This window comes from Oreochromis niloticus, linkage group LG18 (genome assembly GCF_001858045.2).
Source record: "Oreochromis niloticus isolate F11D_XX linkage group LG18, O_niloticus_UMD_NMBU, whole genome shotgun sequence".
Classification (NCBI taxonomy): domain Eukaryota; kingdom Metazoa; phylum Chordata; class Actinopteri; order Cichliformes; family Cichlidae; genus Oreochromis; species Oreochromis niloticus.
This window is the reverse complement of record NC_031982.2, coordinates 8,651,957-8,671,731: the sequence shown is the minus strand read 5'-3', so window position 1 is coordinate 8,671,731 and position 19,775 is coordinate 8,651,957. Positions and strand designations below refer to the sequence as shown.

Below are 19,775 nucleotides of genomic sequence, written 5' to 3'. Positions count from 1 at the left end.
AACTGTGTGTTTGTGATCTTGTTGCCCATGAAATGGTTACTTCAGAGTTGGGGACCAGGTCTGTGACCACTTACAGTTAGTTGGCCTCTTTTGGTGCATTGAGACGGTAATGAGGCAAAGCCAGTCTATCAATCTGCAGCTGAACTGGGCAACTGCTTGCAATCTGTCATACTACATTGATTAACCTTGATAAATGTGCAAAAACCAATAATGACCACGAAATCGCTTCAGTGCTTGAAATACAACCATTTGGCATCAAGCCGAGTTGAGTCCCGTATTTCAGACCAGTTCCACTCATCAGTGCAGACTGACCTGAAAGTGAATGGAGTCAGTCTGAGTCAGACTACGATTGTTTGCAGGGTCTTAAGGTGTAGATTTTATTTTACACATTACTTTTACATCTTCAGACTTCAGATAAAACGTTCTGAGAAGGAAACGGGTGCTCACAGCTCAGGGATCACACCTGCCACAAAGGATCACAGGCTGTAGTTTTTCCAGGAAACGTGAAAACGTGTCGCTTTGGTCACATGCAGCCAGTAGAGGGAGCCAGCACAGAACGGTTATAAGGAAGTAGAAGCAACAGAAGTGTTACTACAAATAATGTGCCTTTTAAAGCTCCTGCAGGTAGCCATAGGAAGGGTTAAATGACCAAAGGTACTAATTTCAGTGGGAACGTTTGTTTAAATTATTTTTCTGAAGATTTAAAAACTGCTTAAAGAACCCATGAAATCGATTAGCAGTGTGTGGTAGAAAGAGAGGAAGGAAAGGGAGCTCTAAAACCTGGTCACTGTATCCACACACTCTCACGGGTATTCACAGCAAGCAGGGCTGAGGCCATAGCACCACACTAACTGCTGCTGTGACATTTTATTGAGTTGAGAGCATGCTTGAGAAAACTGAATAGCAACCTGCACAACAATCACAGTCACACTGAGGCAGATCTCTGAAGAAATATCATGTTACCAACGCCTTTACCTAAACCGGCTCAGGATTCTATAGAAAAAGAACACTTGATATGGGGATCATAGGAAAAACTATTCAGCACACTGTGATGGGATGACGATGCAACAATGAAGGGTGTATAAAAAGCTCTTCTCTGTGGTTCGCTGGTCGTCCTTCAGTTTCATGCTGCTCAGGTGTGCCATGACACCTGTTTCTCAAAGCTTTAGTGATGTTGCTGCGGTGTACGAGAAGCTCTATTTGACTTTAAAGAAAAAAACTCAGACAACAGAGTAAAGCGACCGAGTCTTTCTCTCTTTTGGTTTTTTTTGTTTTTTTTTTGGCCTGGATCAGAAATGCGAGCCAGCTGCAGAGTTGGCACCTGCCCCCTTGGCAAGGCCTTCTTCCTCTGCTGCCTGGGTGGCAGTCTGAGCAGGGGAGGGGCTAGAGTGCCTCTGGCGTCTCATGAAGGGGAACACACTGACGGGAAGGAGAAAAGGAAAATGCGCTCAATAAATACATGCTTAAATTTGGATGGAGAAAAAAAAGTGGGATGAGTATAAAAATGTCACCTTTTCTTGGTTTCCTGGGGGACGATGGCTTTGGCCAGCATGTTCTTGTACAGGTCAGACTTGAGATACCTTGGGTAGGAGTCCTGGAAACAGACACACATACACAAAAAGAAGCTTTTAGCTCATGGGAAAGAAAAGATGGACTTCCACATGAGTCAAAAAAGTATGTTTTTTGTTTAAATCTGATATTCAGAAACAGGAAAAGGCAAGTCACACATTTATTGTACCCAACCAAAGATTTGGAGAGCAAAAAGTAGAAAAATAAAAATTGCTTTCTGGCTTCTTTTTAATGCGTTAATTTACTTTCCTGCTGAGAGTAAGAAGGAAAGATCAATACACTCTCATATGTCATGCAATATGAAGCCGGTGCAAAGAGGTATCCAGCTTAGCTTAGCATAAATACTGAATACACAATGAAACAGCTTGGCTCTGACCAAAGGTGAAGCAGCACTTCTAAAGCTCACTGGTATGAAACTGATATTGATCCTCTCGTCTGACAAGGAAGCAAATGAGCTTTTTTCCCAAACTGTATTCCTGTAAAGCAGGACTCACCTAAAAGCACCATTACAATCTAAAAAACAAAGTGCATACAGTAATGTGCAAAAATCTTGAGCCACCCCTCATTTTTTAAAAATATTTTGCTAATGTAAGTAGGTAATATAGTATGTAAGGCAGAAAACAGGCAATTCTAACAAGCTTGAAAGTCATTGTTTGGTGTGTTCACCTTTAATCTCCAACACCGTCTGAACTTTGGGGAGGCCAGTCCATGACTGATACTGTTATACAGTTTGTGTTTTTCTATGCAAGTGTAATTTTGCTGCACGGGCAGCATTTGGGATCATTGTCACGCTGAAAAACGAAGTCATTGCCAATTAGTTGCTTTCCATGTGGTATTGTAGGCTGAATCAAAATCTGTGCATAAAATTATTTGAAAATTAAGTTTTCACTGATTTTTAGTTCAGTTTGTTGTCATTTAGCAAAGCTCAGCCTTTTGAGGCTTATTGACAGCCAGGCTTGTGCTGAAAAGGCTTCAGTGAATAGTAAATGATCGACTACATGGCCAGATGCATCTCTCGGATCCTGTGTTGGGTCTTTGCTGGAATTTTTTTCCTACTTCTCAGGGGCACGGCTTTCAGATACTGTTCATCTGCTGTAGATGCAACAATTTAGACCAGTTTAAAACAGGTTCTTTGCTAAGTTGTCTGTCATGTGTATAAACACTGGTTCATCGCTTGAGAAACTGCCTTTGTGATGCTTTAGTGATTCACAGGTCAGTGTGAAGCAGCTTAACAAACAACATTTCTCAGAAAATGGTCAGGTACAAGGACTAGATGGAAAATGAGTAAGAAGCAAGCCAGTGTCCAAAGAAAACCCCTGCAAGACCTTCAGAAAGCCAAGAAGAACTATTGATGAAGACAACTTTACAAAATGACAAGAGTCTGGCTCTTTAGAAGCTAAGTATAAAGAAATGGCTCAAGACTTTTGCACATGACTTCATAACATAGCATAATTTTATTATAATTTGTGGGACAAAGGAGGGAGATAACCTTTAATAAACACAGAAAACCCACATCAGGTGAAAAAGTATAAGAAGGATATGTGTTCCATATTCATGGCTCGCACTTGCTTATAATGCATTTTTTATGGTTAATGGTAAGTGCTGTTACATAAAGGTACAGTGTGTGGGTGGGTGAGTCAGAGGTCAGACCTTCTTCATGAGGAAGTAAATGTGCATCTGCGCGTCGTCCATGACAAAGCGGTGCGGCCGTTTGATCCCCTCTAAGGTTTTATCCATTGTCTTGCTGTCGATGTTGACCCAGCGGGCCGCTCCAGGAGCCAGGAAATTCCTGGGTTACATAAAAGATGAGGCGCTCATCTTATGAATATGAAACACATGCATGTATCACGTGCTTGTCCACTTACTTGTAGACGTCTTCAACTTTCTCTACGATTTTGGAGTTTTCTCCATGTCTGATATCCTCACACGCCTGCCAGAAATACAGGTTCTCCGCTGAGAGCGGAGAGACACGCGGTGAGGAGCTGCGTGTGTGGTAAAACAAACACTGACGCAGGAAAATGTGACACACGGCAAGAGACTTTTTATAGCTGTGGAAAGAGTTCACACTGTACACATGCATGGGTGAGCAAATCCCTCTCCTGTGTTTTGCCTCCTTCCTCTCCACATCTCACTCTTAAATGTGGCCCTTCCTCTCTCCTCCATTCTTTTACCTTTTAACTTTGCCACATCTGTTTGTGACCTTTTCTGTATTTGAATTCTTCTTCTAATGATTTAAAAGATTGTTTTAACTGATTGCTGTGCAGCGCTTCGGCCCACGTCTCTGGTATTTATACAGGGCACATAAATATACTGAATCTCTTTTTCCACTGTCTCGTCTTTTCCATCTCTCACCGCTGGGACTGGAAAATCATTAGGAGAGATAATCAAATTCAGAATAAAGCTGATGTGAAAAACAATTAAATAGATTTTCCATGTGTAATATTGTAACAATCTATACTATATTTCTCGTATTTCATGCATATTTTACACCTGTTATGCTCATTTCCAGCTGCAGTTTCAGCCTCGACAGGGACATGGCTGAAGACAGGGTATGGGAGGACACACAACATGAGCTGAAAGTGCAGGTGGATACAGACATTGAGACCTGCTTTACTGGGAAAATGGGTTATGGATCACTTTAAACACACCTATGCACAGTAACCGTTATTTTGGATCAAGACATAAAGTTTTGCAGTTTTGCCTCTGCACACCACCAAAGTGCCAGGTCTTCATCGCTCAGACAGCATTTAATGATGTCCATGGGTTCAAGACTTCAGGCGGTCACTGACTAAATCCATGTAATAAAAATAATCCGTCTATTCTCTTCTGCTTATCTTTGTCAGGGCCACAGAGGAGCTGGAGCCTAACCCAGCTACTGCAGTGAAGAGGCAGGGTACACCCTGGACAGGTCGCCAGTCTGTCGGCTAACACATAGAGAGAGACAACCATTCACACCTATGGACATCAATGAACCAAACCCCACTAACTGCATGTCTTTGGACTGTGGGAGGAAGTTCGAGTACCAGGAGAGAACCCACGCAAACACAGGAAGAACATCCACAACTCCACACAGAAAGGCCCTGCTCTGATGGTGGACCTTCTTGCTGTGAGGCAACAGTGCTAATCACCGCACCACCGTGCTGTCTTACAAAAACAATCCTTATATTTACAATTATTTTTGTTTGTACAAATTATTTTGAGCCTCTGAAAATGAGGGATAATGTTTAAAAATATTTTTTTGTTAAACTCCTTGAATTAAAGCTGAAAGTCTACACTTCACTCACTATTGAGTGTTTCATTTAAAATTCACCACGGTGGTGCACAGAGGGGAAAAAAACTACAAAGTCTGTATCTTTGTCCACAACTGTGATAGTGAACATAATAATATGAATGGTATAACAAGTGCATTTTGTTTTTTTTATCCTCCAGTATTCAAAGCTAAATGCTCCATATTTGTAATTGGTTCCCTCGCTCCTGTTTCTCACCACTGAATTCCTTCTCCAGGTAGGTCATGAACTCCTTCCTCCCCATGGCATCGTTGAGGAGCTCCGTGAAGCTGAAGCTCCAGCGTTCTACTCGTAGACGCGTCGGGACCGGCACTCTGCTCAGAAACGCACAAAAAACAGAAATGTTACACTCGATGTATGATGCTGAGCTCATTTGTAATGTAACATGCTGATGTTTCTGTAGCGCTTCATAGTCTCAATTACTACTTAGTGTTAAATAAGGAAAAGCATGATAAGTACAGTACTTCAACTGTGAGAAAATATATATGATCTAACATGCTGCTGCTACAGGACTCGATGAAGTCTTGAACGTGTGGAGTACTGTACTGTGTGGACTGGTTATAATCTCTGCATTGTCTCACATTTCTGCGTTCATCGTCCAGTGCGCGGTGTCATCAGAGATCCAGGGGTTACTGGGCAGGCAGCCTTGCATAATGGGATCGTGGTTCAGGTACTGCTCGCTGTATTTCAGAAAACTGCACATCCACGCACAAGTGCAGTGGCATGCGCGCACACAAGAACACACATGCATGCACACACACACACACATTATTATTGTATTAGTCCTGCAGATCATAAGAGTTAATGGCCACTAATTCCAGCTCGCCCCGGGAAGCATCCATTAGTGGCTCTTCTAGAGGGAGCACTAAGCTTTATGTGCATGTGTGCGCGTACTAGAAGACGCCGAGTTTGACTCGGGCAATCAGATGCCTATTATGTGTGTATCTGTGCGTGTCTGCATGTGAGCCTTTAGCAAACTGACACATACCCTTCTAGGCAGATGGATGATTTTACACGGTTTCTTCCAAGAGCCTTTCTACAGGCTTCAATCTGCAAACAAAGGCAGGAAGAAGAATGTTGTATGTGCACTATACACTTGTGCTTAATCTGATGGCATCTGAATTACATGCTGTACTTACCTCTCTTTTGTAGTAGTCACTGTTCTAGTTCTGTAAAGAGTAACACAGGGTCATCATGTGAGGTCACACATTAAACCTTTATATAATATATGTTACAGTTATAGAAACATATACATTTGAGGATAGCTTCCTTGTGACCAAATGTGTTCACAGACACACAAACAGTAGCATTAAATATATAATCTTATAAACAATGACAGCCTAGTATGAGATTACAGACTAACATAGTATATAGTGAATTAGATTTCCCATTTGGGACAACAGACACGACTGACTCTACCCTGTCATCTCAGGTCCTCGACTTTTTAACCTTGATTTACAATCATGATTATTTTAATACACTTTAATCATTCCTAATACAGTGCAGGTCTGTGGTAAACTTACTTTCAAACAATCCCAGTGGCAAGAAAGAACAAAAGGAGGCAATTAAACACAGAGTGAAAAGTTACATCATTAATGCATTTTTTTAAAGCAGGAAGTAGAGAAATACAATGAAGTTGCTGACCAGTGTGACTCTGCAGCTGAAGTTATTTGGTCGCTCCAATCCTGTGTCCAACACATTATTAACCCCAGGCTGTAAAAAAAAAAAGAAGAAAAACAAAAAATAACATATGAGCACGCAAAGTAAAATCTAAGTACAGTGTATTTGATGCATGTGTCTATACAATATCTGTGTGTGTGGGTGTGTGTGGGATGAGATGCGTGTGAGCGAGCACTTAGCCTCCCTAGAAGTTTCCACTCCACTAGCTCTGACTTTTAGTCCCAGGTTTCTTTCTTTTTCTCCAAGCCCTCATCCGTAATTCATAAGGTCAAGACAGGATGGAGTCCCTCCTCCAAAACCCTTATCCTCTTATTCACCCGCCTGCCATTACCCCTTTCATTTTCTCCTCCCCACTTTTCCCCGGCATGCATGCACACGCACGTGCACGCTTCTTCCTTCCCCTTTGGTACTTCTCTCTGCCTGTCTGTCTCTATCTAAGAAAAAACCAAACAAAGCTGGTGTTCAGCTAACAAACAGATGTGGAATATGATGATTTTTTCTTGCTCTCCTTGTTTCTCCCTCTCTTGCTCTCACTCTCTGTATATCAACCGAGGCTCTTACCAGGTTGAATATTTCATGCAGAAGGGAAAAGGGACTGTGGGTGAACTTTAGTGGGACTGCTGTCTGTTTTTATGCTGGGATACAGCTTTAATAGTTGCCTAGTATAGAGATGATCATGTAGCTGTGCTGTAGCGTAGCATGTACGACACAGTACAGTTGAATGCAGTACAGTGTTATTGAGCGTACCGGGGGTCTGTTGATGAGCCAGTAAGCCTGCTCCTGACACTCCAGAACAATGCGGTCAGCCTTCCGCCTCTGTTTGGACGCTCTGAACATAAATCACAGAGTTAGTCTCTGCACGCTGGTAATCGCACGTGCGTGTGTGTGCGTGTTTGCAAAAGAGTGCACCTGAGTTGCTCTCTGGCTTGCATCACAACAAAGTCCCAGGTGTGGTTGATCCTCTTGTGCAACAGACTGTACCTTTCCTAAAAAGGAAAAGGAAAAGAGGGAGGAGAGGAGGAGGAATGATGACACAGACTTCTTGGCCCAAATCTTCCTGCTGCATATTTCATAACACAAACACAAACACACACACTTTCTCTGTCTTTTAGATGCACATACACACACATGCTTTCCTCACCTTCTCATATTCCATCAGTTCACCTTGTTTTCTTATATTCTTTTTAGCCAGATAGATTGCTGTTAGGATATAAGAAAGAAAACAAAGAGAAAGAGGTGAAATCAGAGGTCCAAAGACCTGTACCTGTGTTTATTATATGTTATAAAGGCTCCTTTCTGCCTTCAGCTGCTCACTTATTCACATGGGTCTTCACAGCAGGTAGCTCCGTATATTTGATTTGGGATTTTTTTCCCCTGGGTCTCCTCCTGGTCTCAAACTGGGCTTCTCTTATGTGTCAGGTGAATTTATAAACCACTAAAGTATAAAAACTTGTGTAGGATTTTTTTCGCAAAGTGTTTCATATAAATAATTTTTAAAAAGAGTGAAAACGACAGGAATCGTAGGATACATGTGAAAAAGAGCTTACATATTCGTAATCATGATTATATAATGTTTTATATATGACATGTCCACTGGGAAGTGGACGTCGTCCCTCAGAGATCACATGTATATTTTGAGTTTTTTCTTACCATAGTCCAGCTCTGAGGCGGGCCACCTGGTACTAGTCCAGAAATATGGGGTCTGTAAAAAAACAAACAAACAAACAAACAAAAAGCAACATTTTTCTTCTTCCTTTTTATTTTATTTTTTATCTTGACTGAAACTGATGTTGAAGCAGTTGATGAAAAAGCAGCAGACTGGCAGATGGATGAGGGATTAGGAAGTAGGCTAATGGAGTGAGAGTGAAAATGGGAGATGGACCCTAATAGAGAGAAGGTGATGTTTTACTGAGAGATTGATGGAGGAAGGGCCAGGGTTTTAGAAAGTAGGCAGAATGGACATACTGAGCGGCCTGACCTGGAAGCGGTAGGGTGACTCATCGGGCCGTAGCACAAGGCACCTCGGCTCTTTGAGGGGGTAAATATATCCATATTTCACCAGCATGTTGCCAAGGTGCAGAGCCTCTGTCGAACACCACAGAAGAAGTCTCAAACATCTCACCAGATTGTTATTCAGGTTTTTTATTTATCACCGTGTCATGTCTGATGGCACCTGAGAGGGGATGCTGATTTCATTAGGACTAAAGCTTTTAGACTGAACTGACTAAGTAGCTGTGATTGGAAAAGAGCTGTTGGCACTGCACTTTTCTTTATCAAACATGCGAGCACTGTCAACCATCTCTCATAAATCGAGGCTTTGCTCCAGCGATGAAATGCCTCATCAATCTTCAGTCTCTCCTCATTTGTTAAAGAGCCCTACTTTTTTGAGTGACAGCTCCCAAAAAAAGCTGTGGGATGCATTTTAATCAGCTCCTACCACTCTCTCTCTGTCCCTCTCTGCCTGACTCCACTCTTTTCTTTCCTGCTGCTCTGAAGCAAAAGGGACCAGCGGGCTACTTTTTTCCCCCTCAACGTCTAATTTAGTTTAAAATCTCCTGAGGTGAAGATCTCTTTGGGGACACTAATCAAACTCAGATCATCAGGTGAGTTAATCAGACCCAGACCCACTGGGGCTAACCCCATTCCTGTTTACTGGAAACATCATCCCCTACGATGCACACACAAATAACTACCTACCGCGTCAGGCACCATATCCTGGCAACACAACAACGACACACAACATGCCGCTCACACAGAGATAGGAGAAAAACAGCAGATACGTAACAGTCAATCATCAAGCGCACATCGTATGCATCTGTACACCTACCCTCCTCGCTGATTCTGTATTTGTGCGTCAACCAAGTAATTATATCATGGCCTGTAAAAGAACGGAAAGAAACAAGAGGGGACGTGAGGAAAGAAGTTCCTCTCCAATCTTGGCAAAGCACACAGGATTCTCCAAAAAATGAATGCTGAATTATGCATGACTGCTGGGACAAAGTCAAGCTGCAATGTACCTATCCACCCAAGCGCACTGATTCCAATGCATACTGACACAAGGAGCATACTCATACACACACACACACACACCTGTCATGGCATGTGGAATGACAGTTATAAGAAGCCTCTGGTTTCTCATCTTCATGCCCATGTCAGGGTCCTGCATGGCCACTATCACTTTCTCCATCTGCAAGGGAGACACACACACACACACATACACACACACACACACACACACACACACACACACACACACACACGTAAACATGCACCTGGGCAACGAGAATAAGACCACTACACGAATAATAATAATAATAACAACAACAATAATAATAGTAATTTTATATTAATTTGTTTTTCTTCTTTAATCCAGTGATATGTGTTGGATTTGTTCAGCGCTGGATTTCCAGGATATTCTGTGACAAAATTAATACAACCAAAGAGCACGTGATCAAGCAGTCTTACCTTTCGAAAGCATGCCATTTGCTCCCGATGACACCCTCCTTTAGCCAGGGTGTTGATGGTCATCTTGCGGGATGCTTGGGATCACTCGACGGGACGGCAAAGTGCAAAAGCAAAGTGCTACCGGGAGAGCGATCCGAGAGAGAGAGAGAGAGAGAGAGAGAGAGATAGAGAGAGAGAGAGAGAGAGAGAGAAGAGAGAGCGAGAGAGAGGGGGAGAAGAGAGAGAGGGAGAGAGATGGAAACATCAGGCTGTCCCGTGCCCGCCGGGCGCGCGCGCGGCTGTGTAGATTAGAGAGGATTACATGTCGAATAAATTTTTACTCAAGAGTTTCGGCACAAAAGAGGCAACTATAGCTTTTCTCTGTTTCTTTTTACAGAGAGGCTATATGATGAACTGAAAATGAAAAATATAGCTGTATACGAAATGTAGGCCTTACCAAAGCGTAGCATATCAAGTTCTTTCGCTGTTATTTGAATATATACATATATTTAAAAAAAAAAATAGTTTTACATTTGCAGAGAGTGTTTGGCTGGTCTACTGACCTGATAAGGGTAATAAATATAAAGACACTGCATATTAGTAAGTGTGCTGTGAGCTAAATAACTAAAAGGTTGAATAAAACATGACAGATTGTTGAAATGTATTGAACTGATTACATTAGTCAATAAATAGATGAATAAGCAAGCAAGCTTAGTATTTTTCATTTTATGCCATTAAAAACAATAAACTGGCCCTGAACGTCTGGGCTAAGAAATACATTTGCTGTTAAACAAATTTTCGTAACAGAAATTCTTAAAGATGCTTTCTCTGCTTACACATATTAGAATATCAACAATTACAGTCATTTCGAAATAAACTGGTATTTTGTATCTTTAACTATCTATGACAGCAAATACTGGTGCTTAATGATTTCTGTGGATTAAAATGGTTAAATGTTTTAATGATGATGTATTATATATCCTTAACCGTCATGTATTATATTTATAGCAAAGTTGCTACATATTGTTATGGATTTTGTTCCCGTCTCTCTTTGCTATAGTATCCGTAGATGTGATTTTGTCATATGGCTGTTTGCTTGTTTGTTTGTTTCATATATATACATACATACATATATATATATATCTATATATATATATATATATATATATATATATATATATATATATATATATATATATGTGTGTGTGTGTGTATTTGAATAAAATAGATCAATTAATCAAACAATATCCTATCCTACTGTGTTATGTGTCATTATGTGGAACTAAAGATAAAATTATCAGAGTGAAATATTTCTGGTTTCTGCTTGGTAAAATAATTTACACAAAAATATTTAAATTAAATTAAATTAAATTAAATTAAATGCGTTGCCAGTTTACATCCACATGATTAACGACAATGAATGAACGTCAATGGCTGTCATTTTTGTTCCACACAGGCTTCCGTAGTAGCAGGAAGCAGTTCCGTCGTCGTTTTGAGACCTTTCGTGGTCCTGTTTTCAGCTAATTTGTGAAAGGGAATAAGAGTTTTTGCTGAGGTAAGTGCTTAACTCCTGCTTTTTGAATACTGCCGGGTTAACTGTAACGCGTAAGCTCTGTAGCGAAGGAAACACCTAGTGTTAGCTGCCAGCTAACACTAGCTGTAGCAGGATGGAGCAGACCATTGAGGAGACTCAGTGTGGAGCTGGTCCAATCCAAAAGTATTGACACTATAGACACGGCAAAAGTCATAGGCATAATTTAACGTGAAACCAGAGTTCAGAGTCTCTTTTTAAAAAAAATCATTGTCCACTGTTCCGTCATTTTGGATGATAAAACAAGCACAGCTAATGTTTTTGTTACATCTAATGTGCTTTGTTTGTTGTGTTGTTTTCTTTCTGTGGCACATATCACAATGTGTCAAGATTTAGCCAAACAAAAACCTGCAACATCTTAACAGCCCACCATGCAGTGCTGTTTAAAAACCTGCAGAGCCAATGTTACTTCATGAATTAAAACCGTTTAATACTTTCACAGATAGAAGAGACACAGCCTTGTTACCATGGACTTTTTATTAATACACTTCACATCATCATCATATTTAACGTCTTTCACATTGTTTATGTGCTTCTGTCAGGTTAGTGATGGGTGACATCCGTCAGTCATTGCTGCCTCGGGATGTGCTGAGTGCAGCCAAGGAGCTGCTGTACCACCTGGACATTTACATCTGTAACCTGGTGCAGTCTGGGAGGCAGCCTCCTCAGGTTGACTCAAAAACCCTGGAGCTGGTTGAGGAGTTCATTCTACATGCACCCAAAGATAGAAACACCCCAGCCAGGGTAAACTGGGACCCCAGAATGCTTAAGCACCAATATATAATATGTAAACACACAAAAGAAATCAGTCAATAACTCAAGTGTGGTTTTTTTGTTTTGTTTTGTTTTTTGTTTTGTTTTTCTTTCAGAGAATGAGTGCTCTTCAGGAGCTCCAGCTGTTGGAGATCATGTGCAGCTGTTTTCAGGAGCAAAGTCGTGATGCTGTCCGTCAACTTATGTTTGCTGCCCTTTTTAATCTCCAAGGCAACCAGGCAGATGAAAGCCGCATGGCACTGCTGGGCAAATTGGTCTCCATGGCTATTGCTGTGAGCAGGGTTCCTATCCTGGAATGTGCTGCTACCTGGTTGCAGGTGAGGACTCAGTCCCACAGTCCTGTGTTGTTAGTTGTGAAATCATGAGGTCAGGGAGAAATGACTAAAAAACACAACCACAACAACTGTTCTTACACTAGACTTTGATACCTGACAGCAGACGTTGTTGCATCTGGACGATGTATTGCTTCAGTGATGGTGCCATGTGTAATTTGACCAGTTTCACCAGCCCTTATCACAGTTGGCACTTTGATGCTTTAAGGTCGATGTTTTTCTCCTGACACTGTCCGGACCTGATGTGTCAAGAAAGGACTGCATGTATGTGTCCCTGTACTTTGGATGTACTAATCGTAGGCTTCTGGTTCTGTTTGTGCTGTGCAGAGAACCCATCGTGTGTACTGCGTACGCTTGGCACAGGTGCTGGTAGATGATTACTGTAGTATGGTCCCAGGCTCTGTGCCCACCCTGCAGAATATCCACAGTGCAAGCCCGCGCTTCTGCTGCCAGTTCATCACTGCTGTCACCACTCTTTATGACTTCACCTCAGGTAAAAAATAAATTAATTAATTAAAAAAACTTGAATGTAAAAACATGGAAACAGTTCGAAAAAAGACTGTGTTCGTTGGGGGAACATCTGATATTTAACACTTTTGTGTGTGTTTTCAGAGGAGCTCACCCCCCCACTCGAACTCCTCCAGATGATCGTATCGTGGATCCAAGATGACCCTCGTCTAGTCCTGATCACCTTCCTGAACTCGCCCATTTCCGGCAGCCAACCAATCACCTCGCTCGATGTCACACCGTTAGGGGGTTTGGTGCGTTGGTGCATCAAAGCACCACTGGTCTACAGGAGAGACAAGAAACAGGCGCTGACCAATGGAAGCTCTGAGAATGAGCCAGAAGTAGGGCCTCTCTTCTCTGCACTCCACTTAAGTGTCCTACAGGTTTGTGTTTGTGTTCAGATCCATCCAGTAAAAGACACGTTGTACACGTAAACCCTTGCAACGTCCACAGAGAAGGTCATTAGCCATCTCCTCCTTGTTCCTTATTTAGGTCTTAATGCTTTTGCCCACCATACTCAACGAGAAGGGGCTTTTTGGTCGCCTGGCACTGCTTCAGATGGAGTCCTTGGCTGCTCTGACATCTGATCTTTCCCGACTTTTGGACCAGGCTGACAAACACACGCACACGTCCTCCGCTGATACACTTGCACTGTCCCAGCTGGCCCTCGACCGGCTGGCCCAAGCCCTGCAGGTGGCCATGGCCAGCGGAGCCCTGCTCTGCTCAAGAGGTAACAGTGTGGAAAAGTGGTGTAGTGAGTGCCTGTACATTGTTGTGCCTGGGACTGGAAATTAATGTAATATTCAGCTATTCAAATCCAGCTCCATGTATGGCTTCTAAGTTCATTTTCTAAAAGAAACAAAATGACAACAAAAAACACAGCTGTAGATACAGTTGAGTCTGCCATTAACTCATCTGTATAGTATTCTAAGCAAGTATTCTAGAGTCAAATATGTGGCCACCTGTCTGACAGCTAAAGCTTGGTCCAAACTGGGTCATGTCATCATGTCATTTGATAATGATCCCGAATAAAGCAGCAAATCTACAACAGAGTGACTGAAAAACAAAAAAAATCAGACTGTTACAACATCTCGGTCAAAGTCCAAATGTCAATCTGAGTGAAATGTTGTGAAGAAGAATGAGCCACAATCCCTCCACAACAATGTGAGAAACTGTTGAAGTCATAAACAAAATTATTACTTTGAGTTATTGCTGCTGAATGTGGCTCCAAAAGCTGTTGGATCATGTCTTGTACTTAGTTTTTCACAGGACTAAATAGATTCCTGTGAAATCTACATAAACATTTACCACGTGTTGCAATTACTCTTTTGTTTTTTCTCTTATCTTTTAAGTTAAAGACCTAAAAAGATTGAGTGCATTAGTATTTAAAGACAAACTGATTTTTAAAATGTCACCTTGAAAATTAAGGAACTTTAACAAATGTTATATATGAAGGAAATTTCAGCTTTTAGAAAAGAATTTAGTAGCTAGGTAACCAGTTGTACTTTGTCTTAGCACACTATGTCTTTTCAAACATAATGTTGTCTTCACAGAGGACCTGAGGGCCATCTGTTCCCGACTCCCCCACAACAAGTAAGATCCAAGTGTTTGTTGTTTAGTACATCATTTCCCTTCACAATGTGATATTTGCACAGTGTTGTCGCCTACACTGTGCTTCAGCTTCAGGGTTTGTTTGTTTTTGTTTTTTTAACAAAATTACATAAATGTACCATCTTATAACCAGCGCCCTAGACTATATGGGAAGCTGGTTAAGGACTGAAGTTTAGTTGTTGAAGTGAAATTGAACAAACTTCCCCATTGGAAAAAAATTTACCGCTAAAGCAGTTTTATTTAAACAATGCAGTACCTGTCCTTTAATTTGATTACAAATTTAATTCCTGTGATTTTGGTTTCGTTTTGGCTTTTGTGGACCTTCCATTCTCATCTTTTTGTGTATTTGTGTTTCCAGTCTGCTCCAGTTGGTGCTGTCTGGCCCGGTGATGTACTACAACAACATCCACACACCTCCGCTGGCCTATAGTCCTCACGCCGCTCATTCACCCATCGCCCCACACCCCACACTCCCTGCACTCCCCACACACCGCGCGCACACCCCGCACGCGCCACTTGCCCCACACCCTTCCTCTCACCCTCAGTACCCAGCTCAGCCTTTTATGACAGGGATGCCGTTCCCCTTCCGACCCAGCCACTGAGAGAAAAATCCCTCAAACCGCTGGCAGATGTGAACGTGCGTGTGGACGTTTGGTAGTATGAAGTGAGTGTTTGTGTGCGTGGATTAATATGTGTGTTTGTGTAACTAGGGTGTATTGTCTGATGTTATTAGCACGTTTGCTTGTGAGAAAGTCTGTGAGGCTTACATGTTTGTCCAATAAATATTTTTTTACTTCCACCATGGTGGTGTTCTTTTTACCAACTATTTGTGGTCACCCTAGTCCTGTTTCCAGCACTAAACACTGACCTTGTATTTTCAGGTGGACAGTTAGAAACTGAATCATCATTACAGGAATTAACCAAACCGCCTGTTAAAACATGACGTGACATGTGCAAGTGTAGGCATAAAGGCAACTTGACTCAGAGTGTGGACAAATGAGTAAAGGTAGACTGTTCGGCGTGTCCCAAACTCAATGTGCTTCATTACGTAACTAGGAGATGTCAGAGCTTTTGGAGCCCTGCCCTGTGTGCACAAGTTCACCCCTGTTGCGGGGCAGATAGCATATCATTGAACTGCAGCACCTCACCCTTTTCAGAGACCCCAGCTGCCCTCATGTAGGATGAGAATTGCATCATCTGCGATATTTTCTCTATAGCAGAAGCAATGGATGCCTTTAACAGAACAAAAGGTTAGGATAGGGTTGAATATTTTTGCTTCACTTCCTTATAGCATGTGCTTAGAAGGAAGTGAATAGTTTTCAATTTATTCATGTTATTTTGATCACTATTGTTGTCATTGTTAGCCATTCTGCTTCCTTTTCTGTTCTTACTGGAATTGCACTAATAGAGATGCACTTAGATTTCCTTCATTCCGTCCTGGAACACGTGCGACGAGACATTAAGTCTTGAATCCGCTCCAACAGTGTCAACATGTGGCGGCAAAATGGAATCCAGTTCACAAATGCGTTTTGCTACAGCTTAAGGCTGATGGTAGTATATTCATGCATGTGCTGACTGTTTGCCCCCCCCCACACACACATCTCATGGGCGGAGGCAGCGATAAGGATAATCTCTTCCTAGAAAATGATGCTTTACTGTTGGGCCTTTAAAGGTGACACACGGAGATAGTATTAAAGTTAAAAAGGCGGGATCGATGAGAAAGCGTGTGAGCTTTGTTTCTACAAATGATAATGAAACCGGCCGGGCGGACTCAGATTTTGCATTCCAGTGTGTATTCTAACATGAAAGTTGTGTGGTTTGGTAAAAATGTAAATTAAAGCAGAATGCGATATGTCGCATATCATTTCCAAGATATGTAGTTTACTGAAAATTGTACAAAGGCCTCGCCTCTCCTTTTAGCAACACTCTGTCTTCATTGTCCTGATGAAATAAGAAAGGAATGTGTGGCCAACATTAAATAGCTTTTCTATTTCCGATCATGCAACTATTTAACCTCATCAGATGTTAGATGTTCCAACATTTCATAGGTAACTGAGTCTTCCAGCTTTTTTTTTATGTGTTACTGCCATTAAATTTCAGTTTCAACATTTGATATGTTCTTGTCGTACTAATTAACATTAGAAAATTATGCTGCACCATGTTGGCACGCATGCTGGCCATAGCTGAGTTCATCTGTGCACTTACTGTAACAGATTTTCCGTCAGGGTTTCAGAGGATATTTTGGTTTGTGTTGGTTCAGTTCACCCTTGCCAAAGGTGTGACTGTATGGTTGGGCTGGACTGTGTGTTAACAGCTGCAGAAGCAAGGTTTCTGCAGGAACACCCCCTCAGTCACACAGATGCACCACCACCTTCATTGAGGCTGATTCCCTCAGAACTGCAAGCTAACCATAAACTAGATGGCTGGATTTTAATTTTTAATTTCAAACTAAAGTAATGCACATCAGTTATTAAGCGGTGAACGCCTGCAGCCCCTGGGCTAAATGTTACACTAGGTTTTCAATCTTTAACTGTGAACTCCTAAAGTTCATTCATGCTTGAAACAACATATCAGCAAAATAAATCATGGCACAAAACGGCCTCTTCCCCTTCTTCACTTTGCTTTTGAAAAGAGTGCAGGTGTTCAGTGGTTCTGCATACACTTCCTCTCTTACAAATACAGCAACAAGTCTGAAAGTCACCGGCAGTTTCAGCACCTGTCGATCTGAAGGTTTAAAGTAATAAAAATCAAACTGTCACTGCAGGACTCAAAGAATAAAAACAAGTATCTTTCACCTAGCTTTGGTGGGGGGACTCGTGTAACTGATTCTATTCTTTGAGTGAATGTGTACAATACATGGCATCAAAGCTGTCATTAACAGGTTTGTTCTATCATATCCAACAACACAAGCCTCTCTGAATAAAGAGCTGTAAGTCGGGCTGTAGCTGCTCTGGGACCACCCTCATTTGCTTTTCTCAAAGACAAGGATCAATACTGCTGACTGTACATCCTGCAAAGCTTGAGCTTATAATTCACTTTAAGCCAGAAACAAGCAGAAAGAGGACACAAAGCTGTTATTTTCAGGGGATTTAACAGTGATATGGGAAACTCAGGACAATTCTTTCCCATATCGTCCTGAAAGCTTCCAAGAAGCTCCTGAGATGAAGGTTTCATTAGCATCAGTGTGTGAGTTTGAAAACAAAGCCGTGCTGCTTTTCAGTTTGGAAAAAATACACATAGAAAGGATACTATCTTCTCTCATTCACTATTCTGCTTCCTGGGTAATTTATTAAGTCTGTATTAATGTGTGCACGGTGATGCATGTTAGAGGAGGAACTAAAAGTCCCTGCTACCTGCACATCCTAAATATTAGGGGCTTTTAGCATTTACCTGAATCACCTGCATGCTAGCATTTCCCAAACAGCCCTTGGAAGAAAAAAAAAATGTATGAGGCAAAACTTTGATTTTGCCACAGTGATGCACTAAAAAACAAACTCTTCATTCATTCATTCAAACTCTGAAATGAAATCAAACCTCTGCAGGTGAAACTGTCAGTGGATCATAAGATGCATTAAGATCTTCTTGGAGCCATTGATGTGTGAACAAACATGGGCATTGATCCATATCAGTGGATATCAAATTAGTTTACTGAACAAATGGCGGTAAAGAAATTTATTGTACCATAGTGCACTTTTATGATGGGGTAACATAATATTCAGAGGTGTTTCTGGGCCAATGAGCTGCAAACAGGCCAGCACAGCACCATTTTTTATCTGTGATCTCAGTGAGAAGAACATTATTAAAGTCAAACATTCCTGACGGCTTCATCAAAATCGGAGTATTATGAGCTTAATAAGAAACACAGAACTGAGCGCTCAGGTTGGATTTGGATTTCATTTGATTGCACAGGTGTGCATGAAAACAGGAGTGTATTTTATTCAGAGAAACAAATGTCAGCCTTGTGCAGCTACAGTAAAAGTCAGCAGAGTCTGCAGGATTTGTTCTCTGAGAAATGTCGTGTCTGCACAAATTTTCATGGCAGCCTGGTTGGTGAGATCTCCCTATTAAACCTATTCAGGAGTCTTATTTTGAAATATTCTCTAACTTAGAAAAGAGTCAGGGACCCATCAAATGTCATTAGTTTCAAAAAGAAACCTCATTTGCTTCTGTTTATTCAGAAGTCAACATTTTCGTGAGTAGAAAGGAAGGAAGGAGTTGCATGAGGTATTTCTTAATGATTTCAGAAAAGCGGTTGAGCCTTACAGCCTCTCTCCGTGTGCACAATGTACACGTGTGCCTTAGTAAATGTTTTGTTTTTTAAATTCCAGACATCTTGTTTTTGTCTTGTCTTTTTTTCTGAGAAAACATTTCCTCCTCTGTTATTGCACAGTTGGATTATTGTTACAGACGCCACACATGCTGGGGCATTATTACCCGATGCCTCACTACGGATCAGTGTGCCAAGTAATGATTAAAAGAGACAGCAAAAGCCGGCCTGAAAACATTCCTTACGACAACTTTACATTCTTGGCTTACACCAACACGGAACTACAACGACGTCTTGCTGTAATAAATGCTCTTGAACTTTCAGAACTCTAAATCCTTAAACGTGAAAGCACAGTTTCCCATGTCCACTGTTTTGTATAGAGAGAGATATATACACAGTAGTGTGCTTCTGAGTCCTAGCATTCAATGTTCTCAAACAAGTGGACTTCCAAAGCAGGTGTGACACAAAAATGTGGGGAAATGATGGCGTGGGAACATTATTAAAGCCGGCGCTCTCGTCACCCAATGACTGCTTTCTGCAAAATACATGTAAGCGGCCTGATGTCGGGGATAAACATGCAATTACTTAAGTCAACCCAAAAGAGCAATTACAGGGACAATTTCACAATCACACTAAGGCTGTTTTGGTTCAATAATCAATAATTAAAAGTGATGGCAAATAAACGAGATTGCAAAACCAGCTATGAAAGAAAG

The 19,775-nt window shown here is 41.5% G+C and overlaps 2 protein-coding genes and 1 long non-coding RNA gene across 3 annotated transcripts; 1 reads left to right on the top strand and 2 right to left on the bottom strand.

Moving 5' to 3' along the window:
- Nucleotides 1–352: 352 nt before the first annotated feature.
- rgs11 (regulator of G protein signaling 11) lies at nt 353–10,159 on the bottom strand. The gene is made up of 17 exons (XM_013276412.3): nt 10,002–10,159; nt 9,627–9,723; nt 9,364–9,414; nt 8,515–8,621; nt 8,187–8,238; nt 7,678–7,736; nt 7,446–7,522; nt 7,284–7,365; nt 6,501–6,569; nt 5,996–6,019; nt 5,845–5,906; nt 5,438–5,551; nt 5,055–5,170; nt 3,435–3,522; nt 3,220–3,358; nt 1,512–1,594; nt 353–1,419 (listed from the first exon to the last, which is right to left on the bottom strand). The coding sequence occupies exons 1-17, from the start codon at nt 10,062–10,064 to the stop codon at nt 1,290–1,292; spliced, it is 1,413 nt and encodes a 470-aa protein (XP_013131866.1). The 5' UTR covers nt 10,065–10,159; the 3' UTR covers nt 353–1,289.
- Nucleotides 10,160–11,397: 1,238 nt separating this feature from the next.
- On the top strand, nt 11,398–15,595 carry ints15 (integrator complex subunit 15). The gene is made up of 8 exons (XM_003453338.5): nt 11,398–11,535; nt 12,114–12,315; nt 12,441–12,662; nt 13,005–13,170; nt 13,290–13,567; nt 13,677–13,914; nt 14,738–14,777; nt 15,154–15,595. Exons 2-8 carry the CDS (start codon nt 12,121–12,123, stop codon nt 15,395–15,397), a joined length of 1,383 nt encoding a protein of 460 aa, XP_003453386.1. The 5' UTR covers nt 11,398–11,535; nt 12,114–12,120; the 3' UTR covers nt 15,398–15,595.
- On the bottom strand, nt 12,481–13,006 carry LOC112842956 (uncharacterized). Its single transcript, XR_003215042.1, has 2 exons — nt 12,774–13,006; nt 12,481–12,684 (listed from the first exon to the last, which is right to left on the bottom strand). It is a non-coding gene; the product is annotated as an uncharacterized LOC112842956 (long non-coding RNA).
- Nucleotides 15,596–19,775: the final 4,180 nt, after the last annotated feature.

Excerpts from the sequence above, each read along its gene's own strand:
- rgs11 (XM_013276412.3), bottom strand. The coding sequence starts at position 10,064 with ATGACCATCAACACCCTGGCTAAAGGAGGGTGTCATCGGGAGCAAATG. Across the intron at positions 9,724-10,001 it reads AAATGGCATGCTTTCGAAAG|ATGGAGAAAGTGATAGTGGC; the intron begins GTAAGACTGCTT and ends TCTCCCTTGCAG. Across the intron at positions 5,552-5,844 it reads TCATCCATCTGCCTAGAAGG|TTTTCTGAAATACAGCGAGC; the intron begins GTATGTGTCAGT and ends GTGGATGTGCAG.
- ints15 (XM_003453338.5), top strand. The coding sequence starts at position 12,121 with ATGGGTGACATCCGTCAGTCATTGCTGCCTCGGGATGTGCTGAGTGCA. Across the intron at positions 12,316-12,440 it reads ATAGAAACACCCCAGCCAGG|AGAATGAGTGCTCTTCAGGA; the intron begins GTAAACTGGGAC and ends TTTTTCTTTCAG. Across the intron at positions 14,778-15,153 it reads TCCCGACTCCCCCACAACAA|TCTGCTCCAGTTGGTGCTGT; the intron begins GTAAGATCCAAG and ends TTGTGTTTCCAG.